The sequence below is a fragment of the Pseudonaja textilis genome, chromosome 5, assembly GCF_049901715.1.
Source record: "Pseudonaja textilis isolate UNSWEBS1 chromosome 5, rPseTex1.2, whole genome shotgun sequence".
NCBI lineage: Eukaryota > Metazoa > Chordata > Lepidosauria > Squamata > Elapidae > Pseudonaja > Pseudonaja textilis.
This window is the reverse complement of record NC_141994.1, coordinates 53685624-53706783: the sequence shown is the minus strand read 5'-3', so window position 1 is coordinate 53706783 and position 21160 is coordinate 53685624. Positions and strand designations below refer to the sequence as shown.

At 37.2% G+C, this 21160-nt stretch overlaps 1 protein-coding gene across 1 annotated transcript; it reads left to right on the top strand.

The window, feature by feature from the left end:
- The first annotated feature begins 9249 nt into the window (after nucleotides 1–9249).
- On the top strand, nucleotides 9250–20108 carry HSP90B1 (heat shock protein 90 beta family member 1). The gene is made up of 18 exons (XM_026726577.2): nucleotides 9250–9437; nucleotides 10670–10769; nucleotides 11946–12087; nucleotides 12169–12285; nucleotides 12656–12987; nucleotides 13877–13988; nucleotides 14641–14751; nucleotides 14883–14999; nucleotides 15268–15405; nucleotides 15493–15570; nucleotides 15671–15736; nucleotides 16735–17004; nucleotides 17108–17353; nucleotides 17437–17573; nucleotides 18084–18162; nucleotides 18347–18502; nucleotides 19027–19131; nucleotides 19853–20108. Exons 1-18 carry the CDS (start codon nucleotides 9392–9394, stop codon nucleotides 19880–19882), a joined length of 2382 nt encoding a protein of 793 aa, XP_026582362.1. The 5' UTR covers nucleotides 9250–9391; the 3' UTR covers nucleotides 19883–20108.
- The last annotated feature ends 1052 nt before the right edge of the window (nucleotides 20109–21160 follow it).

Sequence of the window (21160 nt, the reverse complement as noted above, 5' to 3'; positions counted from 1 at the left end):
TCTTTGCATCAGTCTTCACGCAAAAATAAACTATAACTCAACCCACCAAAAACAACTGTAAAAGACAGACCAGAAATAAAAGTTAAAATAAGCAAAAAAAAAAAATAGTAAGAGAACACCTGACTGATCTTGATGAACACAAATCACCGGGGTCTGATGGATTACATCCCAGAGTTTTGAAGGAGCTGGCAGAGGTCATCTCAGAACCACTGCACCACATTGTTCAAAAATCCTAGAGCACCGGGAAACTACCAGAGGACTGGAAAAGAGCTGATGTGGTCCCATCTTCAAAAAAGGGGAAAAAAACAGACCCAGAAAACTATAGACCAATCAGCCTAACATCAATACCCGGGAAGATACTGGAAAAGATAATAAAAAAACATCTGCCAACATCTAGAAACAAGTACAGTAATAACTAGCAGTCAGCACAAGTTTGTTAATAACAGATCATGCCAAACCACTCTTATTTCATTCTTCAACATAGTGACTAAATTAGTAGACCAGCAAAATACTGTGAATATTATATATTTAGATTTCAGCAAGGCATTCGACAAAGTAGACCACAATCTACTTCTTAGTGAGCTAGAAAAAAGTGGAATAGATAGCACCACCACTAGATGGGCTCACAACTGGCTGACAAACCGTACTCAACGAGTAGTCCTTAATGGGTCTAAGTCTACATTGAGGGAAGTAAGCAGTGGGGTACCACAAGGTTCTGTCTTGGGCCCAGTACTCTTCAATATCTTTATTAACAACTTAGATGAGGGACTAGAACGGGAACTTACCAAATTTGCAGATGATACTAAGCTGGCAGGAATAGCTAACACCCAAGAAGATAGGCTCAAGATTCAGATGGATCTTGGCAGACTAGAACATTGGGCCGTATCTAACAAGATGAAATTCAACGTAGAGAAAAGTAAAGTCCTACACTTAGGCAAGAAAAACCAAAAGTACCCATATAGACTGGGTGAAACCAGGCTCAATAGCAGTAACTATAGTGAGAGGGATCTTGGAGTCTTAGTGGACAACCAGCTAAATATGAGCAATTGGTGTGCAGCAGCAGCCAGAAAAGCTAATGCAATCCTAAATTGCATTAACAGAGGGATATAATTGAGATCAAGTGAGGTACTATACCACTCTATAAAGCCCTAGTAAGACCACACCCAGAGCACTGCGTCCAGTTTTGGTCACCACATTATAAAAAAGATGTTGAGACTAGAAAAAGTGCAGAGAAGAGCAACCAGGATGATTAGGGGACTGGAGACTAAAAGAACATTTACAGGAACTGGGCATGGCTAGTCTAGTGAAGAGAAGGACCGGGGAGACAGTATAACAGTCTTCCAATATTTGAGGGGCTGCCACAGAGAGGAAGGGGTCAAGCTATTTTATAAAGTGCCTGTAGGCCAGACAAGGAATAATGTATGTAAAGTGAACAAGGAGAGATTCAACCTGGAAATAAGGAGAATCTATGTAAGCTTTATGGCTCCACCTAATGGGCACGAGACAGCTCTAAGATGCATAGTTTACAAAAATGGAGTTATATTCTCAGCCAAATTCTCCATATATTTTTTTTAACCAAGAAAATAACTTATGAAAAACTAATGATATTTCATAACAAAAATCCACTTGTCTACACTGGAGCTTGGTAAACTACCAAAACAATTTAATAGTTGACACTGCAAAAAATAAAAAATAGGAAAATCTCGTACACAACATACTAAACCATGAGTATATTCTGAAGCCTAGAAGTCTAGTTTTCCCACATAGCACAAATTATAACAGAAGGGACACAGCTGTAAAATACTCTTAGATGAACCATTGGAATTATTTATACAGGTCATCTGAATTCACAGAGAATCTGGTGGCACCTTTTCAGGCTGAGAAATTTTATTAAAAGGTGTAAGCTTTTAATAGCTCATTTTATCAAATGCACTGAATGGAGAGGGAGGGAGGGAGGAGGAAGAATTTAAATCAGGAGATGGGGAAGGAAAAGAAGGAAAGAAAGAGTGGTTATTCAGGTTTAAGATCTTCTGAGATCGCCTTTACCTGCTGATGCATTTAGCAACTCATCAATCTCTAGTTTGATTGTACTGGTAACATTTTTTTGTTCCTCAAAAGCTATTTTGTAATGTTCTGGGAAGATAAAATGGTCTATTATTTTGTCCTTGTTTGAGTCTTGATGTCAAAATTATGTCTATTAATTCTTTTGCATGAGGTCCAGTCTCTTTCTCCTATGTGGAATCCACAAAAACATTGCTAGCAGATATTGGTATATATCACATTAGAGGAGACCTGGGCATTTTATGGCCCTGGGCCACATTCAGCTGTTTGGCTGCCCCTGTCCAACCCATATGAGGCCAATAGGTCAATAGTTTTGAATGCAACTTTTTTTTCAATTTACATATGGGCATGCGTTTGTGCTTATGCACCTTCACAGCCCTTTTGGTTCGCACTTCCACAACAGTCTCAGTTTCTCATGTGGTCCCTTGGGAAAATTAATTGTCCACCCCTATATTATGAGTAGAGCATGTTAATGCTTCTTTAATCTTGGCTGTGAAGCATCTGGGGATAGTGCTGTGGGGAAAATGTAGGGGCAAAATAGACATCTGAGTTTGCTGCAGAATCTAGTTCCCATGTTAAAGTAATTTTTCTATTGTTTCTGGTTGCTTGTGAGAATTTGTTTTAGTTTGGATAGTTGTCTGCATGTAAGCATGTGCCTGTCACTTTGCAGGTTCAGTGTCATTATCCAGTGTGGATTTAACTATAAGATGGAATGGCTTTTGCTGTAAGCTAACACTGGCTTTATTAATCTTATTTGTTGAATAATTCAGCCTCCTGAATACCTAATAAATGCTATTATGCAAGCAGAACATTGGAAACATGAAACGCAGATAATGCAATCTATTTAAAATAACATAAACTTCCTGTTTTAGTATGATGTAACATAACTAAATGTTACTTCATATATCAAGTATCTTAGAAAACATTTTTCTTGTTTTTAAGCTTCACCCATGCTTTTGATTGAATTCATATATCACACTAAGCTATAGTTTGGTGAATAATGAATTTAATTTAATGAATTTAAACATGCAAAGCCAGATGGCATAGATTATAAACAATAATGGCTCACACATTATGATAAACCAATACTGAACAAATCTCTGATTATAACTTGGAAAAGGAAAAAGTCACTTTGGAAAGAGATGGGGATATATATTTATAAATAATAAACAAATAAACTATAATAGGCCTAGTCATTGTCAAACCACTTCATTCTAAACATGTCTTTCTGGCACATTGCAAGAATGGAAACTTGTGTTGTTAATAGAGTACAAGCTAGGAATATTCCAGAAGGGTAAAAAGACCTCTGGCCATGACATTGATGAGCTATTGCCAGAACTGGCCTAAATAGTACAGTAGTACCAGTTAGCTTCATATGGGAAAGAAAGTGGGGAGAGGCTGCCAGGTTCTATATAACCTATACAGATATAAAGCAATCTGATACAGAATGGCTTGCAACCTTTTTGGCAACAGGGACCAGTTTTATGGAAGACAATTTTTCCATGGATAAGGAAAGGGGATGGTTTCAGTTTTGCAAGCTTGTTCACTGCTCACCTCTAGCTGTGTGGTCCAGTTCCTAACGGGCCACAGGCTGGCTGCAATCCGTGGCCCAAGGGCCGGGGATCCCTGCTCTAAGCCAATGTTTTTCAACCTTGGCAATTTTAAGATGAGTGAATCTCAACTCCCGGAATTCCCTATGGGAGTTGAAGTTCACCCATCTAAAAATTGTTAAGGTTGAGAAACACTGCTCTAACCCCATTGAGTATGCGGTCCTGCCATGTTTCAAATAAATGTGCAACTATATTTTAAGAAAATTTAGATAAACTGGAACAGGTGCAGTGGGTGATCTGGGGACTGAAACTAGTCTTTAAGAAAAAGACTGAGAGAACCTGTTACGTTTTGCCTTAAAATGAGAAGAATCGGAAGGAATGTGAAACTCTGTGGTCAAAGACCAAGTTCTGTTCTGTATTGAGACCAGCATAATGAACATAGAATAATAATCTAAACTGGAGGTAAAAGAATATGCCAGGTGAATATTAGTAAGAAGTGATTAATTTTTAAGAGGAGTTTGACTATAGAACCAAATACCAATATGAAATTTTCTCCACTGATACAGCAGAGACTGAATTAGAGCTTTTATTAAAGATGGTTTAATTTGGATTCCTAAACTGAAAAGGGGTGTACATTTCCAATTCCCTGAATTGAAGGGAAATTGTAGATTAATGTTTTTCCACACAGAGGTTTCTCATGATACATTCTCATTATACCTCTACATTTGATATTTTGCTATATGCTGTTTCAACTTATGTTCACAGGAGAAAAACATACTCAGGATGAACATATGCAAATAAAAGCAACACTTCTCTGTGTTTAAAAGATGTGGAAAGACAGAATTCTACATTCATGGCTTGTATAACACTTTATACCAGATCACATAATTTTATAGAATTATAAAAGGTGCAAGTTGTAATTTGCCCATCTAGCTAGGAAGAATCTTCCTGGGTATGCACAAGCTTTACTAAGAAGCAATTTGGTAATTGATATGGTATATTGAATTGATATGTAAATACACTGCTCAAAAAAATAAAGGGAACACTTAAACAACACAATGTAATTCCAAGTCAATCACACTTCTGTGAAATCAAACTCTCCACTGAGGTAGCAACACTGATTGACAATCAAATTCACATGCTGTTGTGCAAATGGAATAGACAATAGGCAGTTAGCAAGACATCCCCAATAAAGGAGTGGTTCTGAAGGTAGTGACCACAGACCATTTCTCGGTTCCTATGCTTTCTGGCTGATGGTTTGGTCACTTTTGAATGCTGGAGGTGCTTTCACTCTAGTGGTAGCATGAGACAAAGTTTACAACCCACACAAGTGGCTCAGGTAGTGCAGCTCATCCAGGATAGCACATCAATGTGAGCTGTGGCAAGAAGGTTTGATGTATCTGTCAGCATACTGTCCAGAGCATGGAGGTGCTACCAGCAGACAGGCCAGTACATCAGGAGACGTGGAGGAGGCCGTAGGAGGGCAACAACTCAGTATCAGGACTGCTACCTCCTCCTTTGTGCAAGGTGAGACAGGAGGAGCACTGCCAGAGTCCTGCAAAATGACCTCCAGCGGGCCACAAATGCGCATGTGGCTGCTCAAACGGTCAGAAACAGACTTCATGAGGGTGGTTTGAGGGCCCGACGTCCACAGGTGGGGGTTGTGCTTACAGCCCAACACCGTGCAGGACGTTTGGCATTTGCCAAAGAACACCAAGATTGGCAAATTCGCCACTGGCGCCCTGTGCTCTTCACAGATGAAAGCAGGTTCACACTGAGCATGTGACAGATGTGACAGGATCTGGAGACACCGTGGAGAATGTTCTGCTGCCTGCAACATCCTCCAGCATGACCGGTTTGGCAGTGGGTCAGTAATGGTGTGGGGTGGCACAGCCCTCCATGTGCTCACCAGAGGTAGCCTGACTGTCATTAGGTACCGAGATGAGATCCTCAGACCCCTTGTGAGACCATATGCTGGCGTGGTTGGCCGTGGGTTCCTCCTAATGCACGACAATGCTAGACCTCATGTGGCTGGAGCGTGTCAGCAGTTCCTGCGAGACGAAGGCATTGATGCTATGGACTGGCCCGCCCATTCCCCAGACCTGAATCCCATTGAGCACATCTGGGACATCATGTCTTGCTCCATCCACCAATGCCACATTGCACTACAGACTGTCCAGGAGTTGGGGGATGCTTTAGTCCAGGTGTGGGAGGAAATCCCTCAGGAGACCATCCGCCACCTCATCAGGAGCATGCCCAGGCATTGTAGGGTGGTCATATAGGCACGTGGAGGCCACACACTACTGAGCCTCATTTTTACTTGTTCCAACATCGAAGTTGGATCAGCCTGTAGTGTTTTTTCCACTTTAATTTTGAGTGTAACTCCAAATCCAGACCTCCATGGGTTGCTAAATTTGATTTCCATTGATAATTTTTGTGTAATTTTTGTTAACTATGTAATGAACAAAGTATTTAATAAGAAAATTTCATTCATTGAGATCTAGGATGTCTTATTTTTGTGTTCCCTTTATTTTTTTGAGCAGTGTATTACTATTATATACAACCTGGCTTTAATCACTTTGCAAGTTTATATTTAATTTTGAAATCTTCAACATTTGACTAAATCTTATCAATGTTCACATGATACAAACAAGATTTGTATAATATACAGAATAATGTTATAGGAATGAACAAGTGGCTATTTTTTCAGTGAAATTCAAGAGACAGGGGTTATTTCCCACCAAATTAAATCAGTGAGACATGATCAGTGAAGTATGGTATTTAAGTAAAATTGATGGGATAAAATAGCCCAAAATATAAATGAAAAGAATGCTTTGTGTTCAGAGAAAAAGAGACAGAAAGGTAGATGTATTCCTTGGATATCTCCTTCTCTTCACATTTCCAAATCACACTGTTACTTTTTTTAAAAAAAAACCTATCTTGCCTCAAATATGGATGTCATCTTCAATTTGTGATCCAGGAATAATGTGACCTGATGCCATTGAGAAATGGCATCTTTTTTCCCGCACATCTAGAATCAGAGTGTTTACTATCAGTGGAGTAATAAGCTGGGTTGGAGGATGCACAGGACACAATTTTTAAATAACAGAGCAAGGAGCAGGTCTGTATCGTTCTATTGTTTGTTTTCTTACAAACAGAATAGAATAAATTTTTTATTGTAACTTTAAATGTACAGTAATCAGCATACATTAAAATTCCATTGCATTCAGCTCTCAAATGATAACCATTATGGATATACTCACAAGATTCATAAAGCAAGAGAAATACAGTCATACAAAGCTTGTCTGTTAAGTTGCTAGAAATTCTGGAAGCACCAGATCCTAAAATTTAACATACTGATTTTCCTGAGGCATGAGTAATTTATTTCAAATTAATCTACTTATAAATTTTTTTTTGATTCGCTCAATTTTTGAATGATTGAATGTTGGATTCATTCAGAATCTTATAACAGATTTTTTCCCTCTTCTTTAAGTTGTGTTTAACTTAAAAACAGTATCATCTTCCTTTTAGATAAGCACAGTTCAAATAATGTTTTCCAGTTAGCAACTTGGAAACTGAAAAAAAAACCTAGTGGGTGTTAATTTTTTTTAAATATGCGTGCTGTGCAATGAAGATTTCAGGAGAAGAGCACTCCACTCCTCAGCTTGCAATAACGTACCTTATGCCACCAGACTTGAAACTTTGGACCTAGACAACTTAGAACTACACCACCTATGGTCTGACCTAAGCTTAGTACACACAATTGTCTGCTACATCCGACCTGTCAATGACTACTACAGCTTCAACCACAAGGACACATGGGCATACAATAGATACAAGCTCAAAGTAAACTGCTCCAAACTCGATTGCAGAAAATATGAATTCACCAAGAGTGGTCAATGCCTGGAACTCACTACTTGACTCTGTTGTTACATCCTCAACCCCCAAAAACTTTAACCTTAACTGTCTACCGTGGACCTCACTTCATTCCTAAGAGGTCTGTAAGGGAGCGTGCATAAGTGCACCAGGTGCCTCCCATCCCTGTTCCCATTTATTCGTACTTATTTATTACGTATATACTTATACCTGTTTATACTGATATGTTTATATGTTAAGTTCATACTTATACTTGTTTTCTCATAAATGCTTGACAAACTAAAATAAATAAAATAAATAAAGTTCAAAAGTGTCTGTTAGCATGAAGGCAACAACCACCCCAATTCACCTATTCTCTTCTAAACTTTTCTCCAGCAGGATGATTATCACTAAATGTCCTGCAGGACAGAACCTACAGGTTTGACAAGTATTTAAACAATATTTATTGCCTTTTTATTTACAAGTACTTACATTATTTGGAAACCACTTCAAAGGGCTATTTTTTAAATTTATTTTGTCAAGCATGCATTTGATAATATATATAAGTATAAACATGATTATTAATACGTGGAAGCAGATATGAATAAAAGGGAAGATTAAGATAGGGATGGTAGGCACGTTGGTGCGCTTACGCACGCCCCTTACAGACGTCTTAGGAATGGGGAGAGGTAAACAGTAAACAGTCTGAGGTGAAAGTGTTTGGGGTTAGTGGAAGAAACCAGAGTCAGGTAGGGTAATCCAAGCATTGACCACTCTGTTGCTGAAGTCGTATTTCTTGCAATCGAGTTTGGTGCGGTTTACCGAGTTTGTATCTATTGTGTGCTCGTGTATTGCATTCAGGTAAGTTTTATAGTTATAAAAATAATCAGTTCATAGCCCAATACCTTAGTTTGTTCATTCTTTCATAAAGAATTTTTCGGATCAGCCCACCTGATGTGTTTTATATTGTCTACAACTCCAATCACCCCGCTAACCTGCATAAGGACAGTAGTAAACCCCTTCTAACACGAAGATACTGCAATTCCCATCAGGCAACACACGAAGGCGGGTTTCCAACATGCAAAGCAACATGATGTCATCCAGGAGCGCCCATGCACTTACGACGCGAGGGTTTATGACGCAAAGAGCATGGCAAGCTGGGAAAAGTTGCAGAATTCCTTTTAAGAAATAATTCTTAAAATGTAGCTTTGTCCATTGGGTCACCATCCAGAAAGTCAGAAAAAATGCGTGAAATAAAAATGATTTTGCTAATTTCTCACCACTCTATACTGTCATCGCTTCTATTTTCTGTGGAGTATTTTAAAAAACGGAAATTAACGTCGTTATGGAAACGGGATAGGTTTTTTTGGGGGGGCTAACTCTGGCAAGTTCTGGGAGAAGTGGAACATGCGTGCCTTATTTTTTCTTTAAATGAGACACAGTCTCACACTTAATATCAAGCGCTGTTGGCAATATAGTGCAAAAGATACATTTTGAAAAAAATGAATGGAAAACAGTCAAACCAAGGCCTACTACTCCCGCCTTTAACCGTGGTTGGCCATCGAGCATAGCAACAACCAATGGAACCCAGCCACGCTTTGAGGCCGGGAAACTTCACCTGGAAGACAACGATTGGTAGGGAGTTAGCTCCACCTACCCTTTCCGCTCTTGCTATTGGCTCTGTGTTTGGCGTGGTGCGCTCCGATTGGCAAAGCCGAGAGGCTTTTCGCCCCCGCCCCCTGCGTGTGGTAGTGATAAGCTTGGGGGTCGGACTGGCCTCGTTTCGTGTGGCTCAACTGTTAAAACCCGCGCAGGTTCTCCCGCGAGGGAGGGGTGGGTAGTGGTTTCGCTTAATCAATTGCCCTTGGAGGCACGTAGAAGGGCGGTACGAAGCTGTATCAATCTCCGTCCCGGCCACCATTGAGATGAAGAAACTGTGGGGACTTGGCCTTTTATGCCTCCTGCTGGCTGGTGAGTGCGCAGGGGGGCGGCTTCTGGAATATTCCCTGTGTGGTGGAGGAAAAAAAAAAGAATCGTGTCTTCCCCTCAACGTTTTACCTCAGCCGGTTCTCCTGCCGCCCTTGTACGGCTTTTGGCGTGACTGCCTCTGTCGCCGAGGGAAGGGGGTTGGGTATTTTTCTTTGGTGCCTCTTTTCCTCTGGGACGAGGAACTTAAAATGGCGGGGGCGGGGGGGGGAAGAGAGATTGTAAAACTGAGGCGCCTCTTCGGCCCGAGGAGATTTGTGGCTCCGAGGTAGTTCAGTTGGAGTCGCCTTTAGAATTTGGGCCCGGTTTGTGGGATTCGGGGTTTTTAAATGGACGTCCCGAAGGCGCAGATGTGCTGTCTGTCGGGGTAGGGAAGAAAGCGGAGGCACTGAAGGGGCGGACCGATAGCTTGAGGGGCTCCTGGAAGAACATTAATGAAAATCCTTTGAACTCCTGGAACATTTGTGAAAACCCTTTGAACTGAACGTAACGGGTTGAACAGGTTGAATTTCAAAGCGCTCTAAACTTTTCAAGCCCAGCAAGGCCGCTTTCCGTTTGTGGGAGTCTGGCCGGAGATGGAAGAGGGAGCCAAATGGTTCCGGGAAGAGACGCTGGTGTCAGATTTATGATTTATGCTGGTTGGATTTAAACAGAGTTGGAAGGGACCTTGTAGGTCATCTAGTCCAACCCCTGCCCAAGCCGGAGTCCCTAACACCATTTCTGACAAATGGCAGTCCAATCTCTTATTGAAGGTATCAAGGATTTATTTAGGTCCAATTTGGCACATGATGTAATTAACGCTTCCCAGTCCTTTATTGTGCTAAGAAAAGGGACTAGCCTTCTACCCTGGGAGTACTGTTTAAGTCTACTTTTTAGCAGTAAAAGTCTACTGCTTATTTGCAAGAGTTTGAAAGGGTGCTTAATCTTTCACATTTTTCCCCCTTGTCTCACCATAATGTCTGCTATGAAATACGATTTAATATTGAACGAGTAGGAGCCCAGTTGTCTATGATCCTATAAATGACACTGCTGGCTTGGCTCCCCATTCTAATTTTCAGCACCTTTCTGATGGGAAAAGTGAACTGCAACTTTTTTTTCTTTTTGCACTTTCTTGTTGAAGCATTCCGAGATCCTCCATGCTGGGTGTATGCATGGATTGGTAGTTTTACTTTGAAAGGTGTTGTGGAGCTAACTTGTCGAAATTATCATTTTTACAGCCTCTGCCCAGGCTGATGAACCTGATGTGGATGGTACTGTCGAAGATGACTTGGGTAAAAGCAGAGAAGGATCTCGGACAGATGATGAAGCTGTTCAGAGGTTTGCTTTTCAAAATGCTTAAACCAGACTTTTATAATTCATACTTCAAACACATGCCCCATTTACTGATTAAAATGAGACACACCTCTAAATAGGGATGCCTGCCATCCGGATCTAATACTTTGATCTAGTGGGATATTGGTGACCTATTTTAAGATTCTAATGCTGGTGAAATCTTGTAAGAAAACATTTGCCAGTTTTACTTTGGAAAATTGGACTTATTGTTCTCAAATTCATGAAACAACTTGTAAACATTTTTGTAAGGCATTATGTATTTTGGGAGGATAGGTGCTTTATTAAACTTACTATTAAATCTTTTAACAAGGATGCTTATTTTTCCAAAAAAATATTGCCCCTTGAAATACGTTTAATACAGGAAATCTTGCATGAAAACCTAAATATATAGTTGCATTCAGAATGCATTATGGAAAAATTAGTTTGAAAAATGAAATGGAAGTCCTTGAAATTTTTTAAGCTGCAGGAAAAGGTTAAGATAAATGGCTGAAATTGATGCTATGATGAAGATTGACATGGTTTTGTTTTATGTATTTTCATAGATAGACAATAGTTTTGATATCAGAATAGTTTGCTTTTGTGCTTGAAAAACTGTTGATTGTGAGGGATATGCAACCAAATTCTTTGCAAGAATTTTGATAATTTGTATAGTCTTCAGGAAGGCAATTGTTTCTTGTTGTTAAATGAAAATAAATATTTCTGTTTCTCATTAATTTGGCCAATTCATCAAGAAGGATTATGTGCTTTTACTATTGCACATACTATTTGCATTATCTAAATGAATTTCCAATTAAGAAAGTGCAGGAGATTTATTATAACTTAGCAGTAGATATAATTGTTGGAATAGTTGCATGGAAATTAATTATAAAACAGAATACTCCATCCTGCTGCACTAGTTTAGAATAGGTATATTGTGTTAGCTACCCAAGAGGGTTGAAATGTAGTATGTAGAATGTGTAAAACACTACAGAGAGAGAAAAAAGGGGAAGAAGTTTTAGTTGAAACCGGCTTCACCATACAGCAGGAGAAGCCTTCTGCAGGCCAGTATTTGACTTCACCTGGAGTTGTAACAAAAACAAAAATCTAGAACAAATTCTTATTTTGCCAGCATTACTGAAAAATAAAGGAATAATAACACAAGTGGATTTTTGTTCTCCACAGGGAAGAGGAATCCATTCAATTGGATGGTTTAAATGCATCACAAATAAAACAACTTAGGGAAAAATCAGAAAAGTTTGCCTTCCAGGCTGAAGTAAACAGGATGATGAAACTTATTATCAATTCGCTGTATAAAAATAAAGAGGTAAGCCTTAATATACCTTTGTAAAAGTTTTGGTACAAATTTTTCTGTGCTTTTGTCTGACTACGCTAAAATTTCTTACAGATTTTCCTTAGGGAATTGATTTCAAATGCATCTGATGCTCTAGACAAAATACGGTTAATGTCATTGACTGATGAAAGTGCCCTTTCTGGTAACGAGGAACTCACAGTAAAAATTAAGGTAAGATGCTACTGATTTCCCTTAATGTTTCTTTAAATTATTTCAACTTCTATTTTAAATACTTCTTTTATATAACCTGGAGTAGTTAATGCAGAGATTCAAGTGGCTTTTTCACATTTTTTGGAAGGGATTGACTATAGAAAAGGATAGGTGAGAGGAAACTTGCATCAGATTCATTTAACAGACTGCCCTTTTTTCTTCTATATTCTATAACAGCTTCTTTAGGACAAGTCTATCATTATAGTTCATTATAGATCACCAATTTAACATATAGTACAGCATTATTTATTAAAATTTATGTCTATTAAATTGGCAATTTAAACAGCAGGCATGTTAAATTCATATCCAACTAGTTACTTTTGTTTTACAGTGTGATAAAGAGAAGAATATGCTTCATGTTACAGACACTGGAATTGGCATGACTAAAGATGAGCTAATCAAAAATTTGGGTACCATTGCTAAATCTGGTACAAGTGAATTTCTAAATAAAATAACTGAAATGCAGGAAGAAAACCAGTCAACTTCTGAATTGATTGGTCAGTTTGGTGTTGGCTTCTATTCTGCCTTCCTTGTGGCAGATAAGGTTATTGTTACCTCAAAGCATAATAATGACAGTCAACACATCTGGGAATCTGATTCAAATGAGTTCTCTGTAATTGAAGATCCTCGGGGAAATACCTTGGGACGAGGCACTACTATAACGTAAGTTTTATAACTTATTAATATTTTATGTATTAATAAAAATACATATTTGGCTTTTATTAAAAACCTTTTTGATGAAATCTGCAAAGAAAATACTGAAAATTTCTAATGGAAGATTCACTGCTGCGTAATACTTAAAATTGGTTTTAAAGATCCCTCAACTAGGGTAATATTTTTAGCTGTATCTACCACAGTTATATCTAGTATCGCAATTCCAATTTTATTTCATATAGTATACTACAGTGATAATAGATTGCTATTTTCCTCTGATTGATGAATGATAATTTTTTATATGTGATGGAATCAATTTTTTATAAAGTAGTTTTATAAAATCTCAGCTAAATATATTTCCATTTTAAACTTTAGTTCTGGTAAGTATTTTTTTTTTGTATGCTCAACCTGGAGTTATGTTATACATGGTAAAGAGATTTAGTGATAAAGACCAGCTTTCTTTATTGGGGGCTTTGAATTTAATTACCATTTCTTGTAGTCTATTGCATTTTTTTAACTATGTGAATTTCATTATCTTCCATGGAAAAGGAAGGATTTGATTGTGACCAAAAAGTAGGCTAGCAGTTGTTTTTTTAAAACCTGAACTTCTCTGATGGTAAAATTTCTTGTTCAATATTATACAGCAAGCATACCATTGTTATCTGTATCAAAGTATTACAAAAGTTAGTGCTACTGTCACTAAATGAAACTACATTTGATAAAAGGAACAGACAATATATGAAATGTCAAAGCTCTCTTTGTTTGAAATATTTTAGCAGTAAAACTTAATCAGTTCTATGTAAAATGTAATTTGCATTGTTGCACTTTACTTTTGGTAACTTTTTTGTAAGGTGAGTTAATACAGCACTGAATTGCTTTTTGTTTTTGTTTTTTGTAGCCTTGTTTTAAAAGAAGAAGCTTCAGATTATCTTGAACTAGATACAGTTAAAAACCTGGTCACGAAGTATTCCCAGTTCATAAACTTCCCTATTTATGTATGGAGTAGCAAGGTACATATTTTGTAATACGGCTAATCTGCATAATGTTTAAAATGGAAGATATATTAGTCATGAAAATCAGTTTTCAGAGATGAAATTTATAAAGAATGGATTATTCTCCAAACTTGGCACAAGGAAAAATGAATTAGGCAACTTTGATAGGAAAAAATGGGGCTCTGGTTAAATAAATGAAATTTCAGGAATTTGTAAGGATTTTTCATGATCTAAAATAGGAATAGATTGGAACTCAAAATCATATACCCACCTGTTATTTTTAGTTGCATTTTGTAGCGATGTCAGTCAGTTACCAGTGTGGTGTTAAAAAAAATTATGATTTCTTAAAAATGCAGCACTGTTAGTTTAGCAAATACTATATGAAAACTACATTAAAAACCTACATCAATCTTAAATGAATTGACATGACATTTACCTAGAATATCTCAGTGTTTTTAACTATGCTTGCTTGAAGTACAAGTTTAGAACAGAACAGAATAATAGTTGGTAAGAACCCTGACGGTCTTCTTGTCCAACTGCTCAAGCAGAAAACCCTATACTGTTTCAGACAAATGAAGTTTGTATTAATTGCTTATATTAATTGGTATGCTAATTGCTTATGAGAACATGTTTGAAAAATCACTTGAATTAATATGCAATATTTCTTTAGACTGAGACTGTAGAAGAGCCTCTTGAAGATGAGGATGTAAAAGACAAAGATGAGACGGATGAGGAAGCTGCTGTGGAGGAGGAGGAAGAGAAAAAACCCAAAACTAAACCAGTAAGATTTCTAACATTTAAAATTATTCAATCAAATTAAGATTATAGCTTTTTTAGATTTTATCAGTTTGTCAAAAACTGATGGTTTCGTTTTATTAGAGAGTAAATGAATGAATTTGGAAATGCTTGCAGGTTCAGAAAACAGTCTGGGATTGGGAGCTTATGAATGACATAAAACCAATTTGGCAGAGGCCCTCTAAAGAAGTGGAAGAAGATGAATACAAAGCTTTCTACAAAACATTTTCTAAGGTAGGTTTACCTTTATAGCTTGAGATTGATCTAAGATCATGTCTATCAAAACCCTTAGTTCCAGGTATTGGGGAAAGAATTGGAGCAAATATAAACAGCTCTGTTCTGAGCTTGCTTTGTCCTGTACTAGTGCATTTCTCATATGTGGAACAAGAACAAAAATATTCCTCTCCATACCATGAGTAAAATATCCACTTATCTTTGTAATGCATTTATTTTCAATCTTTATGGAAGTGAGGACTTAGACTTTGGTGGGTTTTTTTTCCAGGAAACTGATGATCCAATGACTTACATTCACTTTACTGCTGAAGGAGAAGTGACATTCAAGTCCATCTTATTTGTTCCCAGTACTGCTCCACGTGGCTTATTTGATGAATATGGATCAAAAAAAAGTGACTTTATAAAGGTAAAAATAAGATCCAACTTTTTAAAAAGCAAGAGAAGTTGCAGATATAGTTGCAAAAATTAAATCAGTTAAAATTTTATTTTGCAGCTGTATGTCCGTAGAGTATTCATCACAGATGACTTCCATGATATGATGCCCAAATACCTTAACTTTGTCAAGGGTGTTGTAAGTATTTTAAGGATAATATGCACTAGCCATTTAAAAATGTATTATTTTAATTTGTGGGGGGGCTAAACTTCTGTAAATGTTCCTTTTCTAAATCTAGGTAGATTCAGATGATCTTCCTTTAAATGTGTCTCGTGAGACCCTCCAGCAGCACAAACTACTAAAGGTACGTCAATTACTACTGTAGCTTCTGACTAGTCTTCAGGACAGTATCTAGGCCTGTTTTTATATTCTCTACTTCCTACTTAACTCAAGGATGGTAGTGAAATCTTTCAAACCCAGTTAGCATCAGTCCTTGCTAGTAGATTCAGTTACTCTACATGTGGGTTAAAGAACAACAATGGTAAAAGACCATGTACTAGAATGGATTTTATCTATACATATCTCAAGGCAACGAACATAATACTTCCCCATCCTATTTACCCCACAACAATGACCCTGTGAGGGTGTGTCGGGCTGAGAATGAATGGCTCACCTTGCTGGCTTCCATGTTCAAGTCAGGATTAGAACTCGGTTCCTGGTTTCTAGACTGGTATTTTAATCACTAAGCCAAACTGGATATTCTCTTATACATTTGTCATGCTAAAGAACAGGATGAGAATCACTTTATTCTCAACTAATTTAAGAAGAGAATGCAACAGTGTTCATAACAGCTTTGACACCAAAATGAAAGATCATGATCAATACAAACTATTTAAATTGGGTTGCTCAATTGTGAGATGGGCAGCATATAAATTCAATAAATGTAATATCTGAAAAGTGTACATGAGTTGTGTCGTATGTAATACCATCACAGTGTGTGATCATCTCCCACTCATACTGTGATAGCCAGTGGAATAGGGATTCTTCTGGTTGCTGGGCACAGTCAAGATATTAAAGGCATCTGTTACAGGAGGATGAGTGTATATAGGAGCCAACATTATTATAGGAACTAATCCCAACAGGTTATATGGTTTTAGTTTTCTCAGATTCACCTGCAATATTGCCCACAAAAGGGAAGAAGAGTTGATTCAACTCCTAGAATTCTCAGCAGTTCTCATTTAGCTATACCGTGAATTGAAGTCAGTATATCTAGAAGTTGCTCAGATTGTAAAATGGTATTCATTTAAACTGGGATCAAAAGATTAATCATGTTTTCTTACATATCTTTTTCTGAATTTTTAGGTAATTAGAAAGAAACTTGTCCGGAAGACACTTGATATGATCAAAAAGATTGCTGAAGAAAAATATAACGACACATTCTGGAAAGAATTTGGCACAAATATCAAACTTGGAGTGATTGAAGATCATTCAAATCGGACTCGTCTAGCTAAACTTCTTCGTTTCCAGACTTCTCACCATGAAAGCAATGTTACTAGTCTAGATGAGTATGTAGAAAGAATGAAAGAGAAGCAAGATAAAATCTATTTCATGGCTGGTTCAAGTAGAAAAGAGGTAAAATTTGTTCAATAAAAATGATTTGCAGTGGAAAATGCATTGTTTCATCTAAAATTTTACAGCATTATGGCATACTAAATGTTTTGAATTTATCTTATAGGCTGAATCTTCACCTTTTGTAGAACGGCTTCTAAAAAAAGGTTATGAAGTTATATATTTGACAGAACCAGTGGATGAATATTGCATTCAGGCTCTCCCAGAGTTTGACAACAAAAGGTTTCAGAATGTTGCTAAAGAAGGAGTGAAGTTTGATGAAAGTGAAAAGTCAAAGGAAACTCGCGAGGCTTTAGAAAAAGAGTATGAACCCCTATTAACTTGGATGAAAGATAAAGCTTTAAAGGATAAAGTATGTATTTTAGAATTTGGTATTATTCCAAAAATGCATTCTGTGCTATATTTGTATTTACACTAGGTTTTCTTTCTGTTTAGATTGAAAAAGCAGTATTATCTCAGCGATTAACCCAGTCACCATGTGCTCTTGTAGCCAGTCAATATGGATGGTCTGGCAACATGGAAAGAATCATGAAGGCTCAGGCTTACCAGACTGGAAAAGATATCGCTACCAAGTAATACATAACTTATACAATTATTTCTGGGCCTCATTTGGATCCTAATGTAATTTGTTTGGTTTTGATGCAACACAGCATAGGAAGTTGGTCACTTAAGTCTTAATAAACGTATGCACAGTGGATGATCCATCCTGTTTAAGTGCATGTGGATAGATCAGTGAGGATTCCCAACTTTTTATATTTCAACGTAATGTTTCTTCCTGTCCCTTCCAATAATCTGCACTAAAAATTCTCCTAGGAAAAACTGGGAATTATCTGTGTCTGTTTGTAAGTGATGTAATGTAATCTGAATATTTGCCTGGATCTATAGGTGGTCTCATTTAATGTGCCTAATTTTACATTAAATAATACAAACAATTCCTTTGTCTTTCTATATAGTTCTGCATTCATTTAAATTACTTATTCTTTAGTATAATAGCATTAAGTAAAATTGCTTAGTTTATTTCTAGAACTTATAACATGATAGTAGAGTGTATCTAATTGCCCTTAAAATTGTCATCTTTTTAGTTACTATGCAAGCCAAAAGAAGATATTTGAAATCAATCCTAAACATCCTCTCATAAAAGACATGCTCAGGCGTGTTCAGGTAAGAATGTTAAAAGTTACAGATGCATCTAATGTAGTTTTGTACTGCTAAAATTTTGGACAAGAAATGCAAAAAATAATTTAATACTGCAGCTTATGAGATTTGATGAGTCTCAAACTGGAAATTCCTAAACAATTTCTATAATATTCTGTGGTGTTTTGTTTGTTTTTTTGGGGGGTGTCAGGAAAATGAAGATGATCAAGTAGTTGCGGATCTTGCTGTGGTTCTGCTTGAAACTGCTACCCTAAGATCAGGTTATCTGCTGCCAGATACAAAGGAATATGGAGAAAGAATAGAACGAATGCTTCGCCTGAGTTTGAACATTGACCCAGAGGAAAAGGTTTGTGAAAATCAGTGTAATACGTGCAGGAGGTAGACTCATGACTTACATTTTGAGTTGAAAGTGCCAGGATAATTCTTGGGACCATTTTCTTTTTCTGGGTTAACACTTCTGATTCAGAAATGTCTGCTTGTCATTCCTATTCTCTTTTATAGGTAGTCCTTGAGACTTACAACCACAATGGAACAAAATGTCCCTTGCTAAGCAAGGAAATTAAATGAGTTGTGCCTCATTTTATGACTTTTTTGTCATGGTTGTTAAGCCAATCAAGGTCATATAGCAATGGCAAAAAAAGGTTGTAAAATCAGACACAATTTAACTGCCTTGCTTAAGCAATGGCAAATATGCTGTGCCATTATTGAAGGCATTGAGGAATCTGGTAAATATATTTGAAACAATGACCCTATTTGTTGTGTAGTGATATCTAAAACATACTTTGTATTGATAAGGATTTGTGTGTGTGTGTGTGTGTGTGTGAAATATAGTGGTATATAAACTTTTGCCTTGCTAAATATTTCTAAAAGGTGGAAGATGAGCCTGAAGAACCAGATGAAGCTGCTGAAGGAGTAGAACCAGAAGAGGAAATTGAAGCTGAGGAAGATACTGAAGACAGTGAAACAGAGAAAATGGTTAGTGTGGTTTGGAACAATTGGGAGTGTGGGGGATAACAGATGTATCATAAGGTACCTGTCAGGGCTCCAACAAATCCACCCTCATTCAAATCAAAAGTCTCTAGCCGCATCTCAGAAAAGTAAATTGATTTATTAGGAGTGGCCATGTTGGTGTAAGCTGGATGCGGCTGATATTAAATTACATCATACATATCTCCCTTGACCCTGGTCTTCCCCCCACCCGCTGGATGTGACTTCTCCAATGGGACACATCCATCTCCAAGTCATCCGTCAAGCTCTCCAATAAGGAATGCCTTGTTTTCCCCCACTCCCTTTTTCTGGCAGCTAAAAAGACCAAAGGAGTAACTTTTTAGTTGACAGTACCATCTTTTCTATAATTTGTCTCAGCTGACAGAAGTTTTGTATATAAGCATTATAGTATTTACCACCAGCACTAACATTCTGGGCCTTGTGTTGACTTGATTTTATCACGTGTGGCTAGACTTTTTAACAGTGTCATAATAAACTTGCACTTGCTAGATCGCTGTTACCCTCCTTCCCTCAAAACATGGAAGCTGTAAACTTCCTGTCTGATGAAGAAGCCACAGTGAGAACAGGCAGGAAATATTTGCCATTTTTAAATCATGCTGAACAAAAAAAGTGGACAATCTAAAAGTGATTTATTGGGGATTCTGCACATCTACAAAATTCAACTTAATCTATGCTTTGTTTCTTGCAGGAGTCCACAGATGTAAAAGATGAATTGTAAAATGCACTCTCAAATACTATCCTGTGTTTTGGATGAAGCAGGAATGTGAACTGAATTTGTTTTTTCACTGTAAAATGTTGGGGGGGAGGTGCAGGGTTTTGGGCAGAAGAATTTTTTTAAGTTGCATTTTTTAAACATTCCTCACAATGTAAATTTGTACTATTTAACTGACTGCTTGGTGTAAAATCTTGTCATGTGTACAAAATTAAAACGTTCACACCAGTTGTATGGGGCATTGAAGTGCTTATTTACTAGTTTTGGATGTAAAGAAAGCCTGTATAGACTCAATTTGGCAGTGGTGTTCTTCTGTAACAAAAACATTGGAAAAGAAAACACTTAGGACAGGAATTATTTTCTGAAAGTCACACTAGAGCTAATATCTGTCAATTGTTTCCTATTCTACTAAAATTTGTAGCAGAATCTTAGCCTATTATGGCAAGCTACTGCTTAATGGACTCTTATTTTTCAGCTGGTTGGCAAAGCTTAGGGGGTCTTTTGCAGCTATTTATCCTAGTTTCCTCTGAACAAGTCTTAAATACATTGGAGTTAGTAAAATACCTTTTAAGCTTTGTTTTGTGAACCATTGTAATATATTCCCTCCGTGATGACAGAAGAGAACATACTTTAGGTTACATTTTGCTGGAGGGAAGGCAGGCGTTATTACCTTGCAGAGATGCTTTAAAATAAAGCAAGCCATTAGATATTTAAAAATGACTCCTATCAAGCTGGTTAGCATCTATTTTTATATAAGGAGTGAATAATGAGTCTTTAGCTCATCCTGCTGATTGCATCTATCACATCCTGAGAACTAAATGGACTTGAATTCTAACATCTTTACCGTGCATTGATTGGATAATTTTAAGCCAATTACATTCTCAGCCAAATTGATTACATGTGATATTTAAAATGAAATAAGTGAGAGAAATGTAAACTTGGTCATTTTCAAAAAGGAGCCTAAGGCCATAAAACTATGTGCACCTTTACAGAAGAGTACAGTACTAACTGAAGTCATTGCATGCCATAATAGGCATGGTTTATGTTCTTTCTCATGCTTCCTCGTGAACAGTAACTTCTTGTAGCATGGTGTTTGTTACCTTTTTCAATGCTTTTCTGTGAATGGAACATAATCTTGAGTTGACTTAAACAGTAATAAAATTTGATAACTTGAACAGTGTTAATACAAGGAGTTGCTGCAGTTCTATCATCAAGTAAATGTTTGAATTTCATTCCTAGATTCTGTAGTTTCCAATGTTAAATTTTGTTTTCCCCACATTTTAG

Excerpts from the sequence above, each read along its gene's own strand:
- HSP90B1 (XM_026726577.2), top strand. The coding sequence starts at position 9,392 with ATGAAGAAACTGTGGGGACTTGGCCTTTTATGCCTCCTGCTGGCTG. Across the intron at positions 15,737-16,734 it reads AGCAGCACAAACTACTAAAG|GTAATTAGAAAGAAACTTGT; the intron begins GTACGTCAATTA and ends CTGAATTTTTAG. Across the intron at positions 18,503-19,026 it reads ACATTGACCCAGAGGAAAAG|GTGGAAGATGAGCCTGAAGA; the intron begins GTTTGTGAAAAT and ends TATTTCTAAAAG.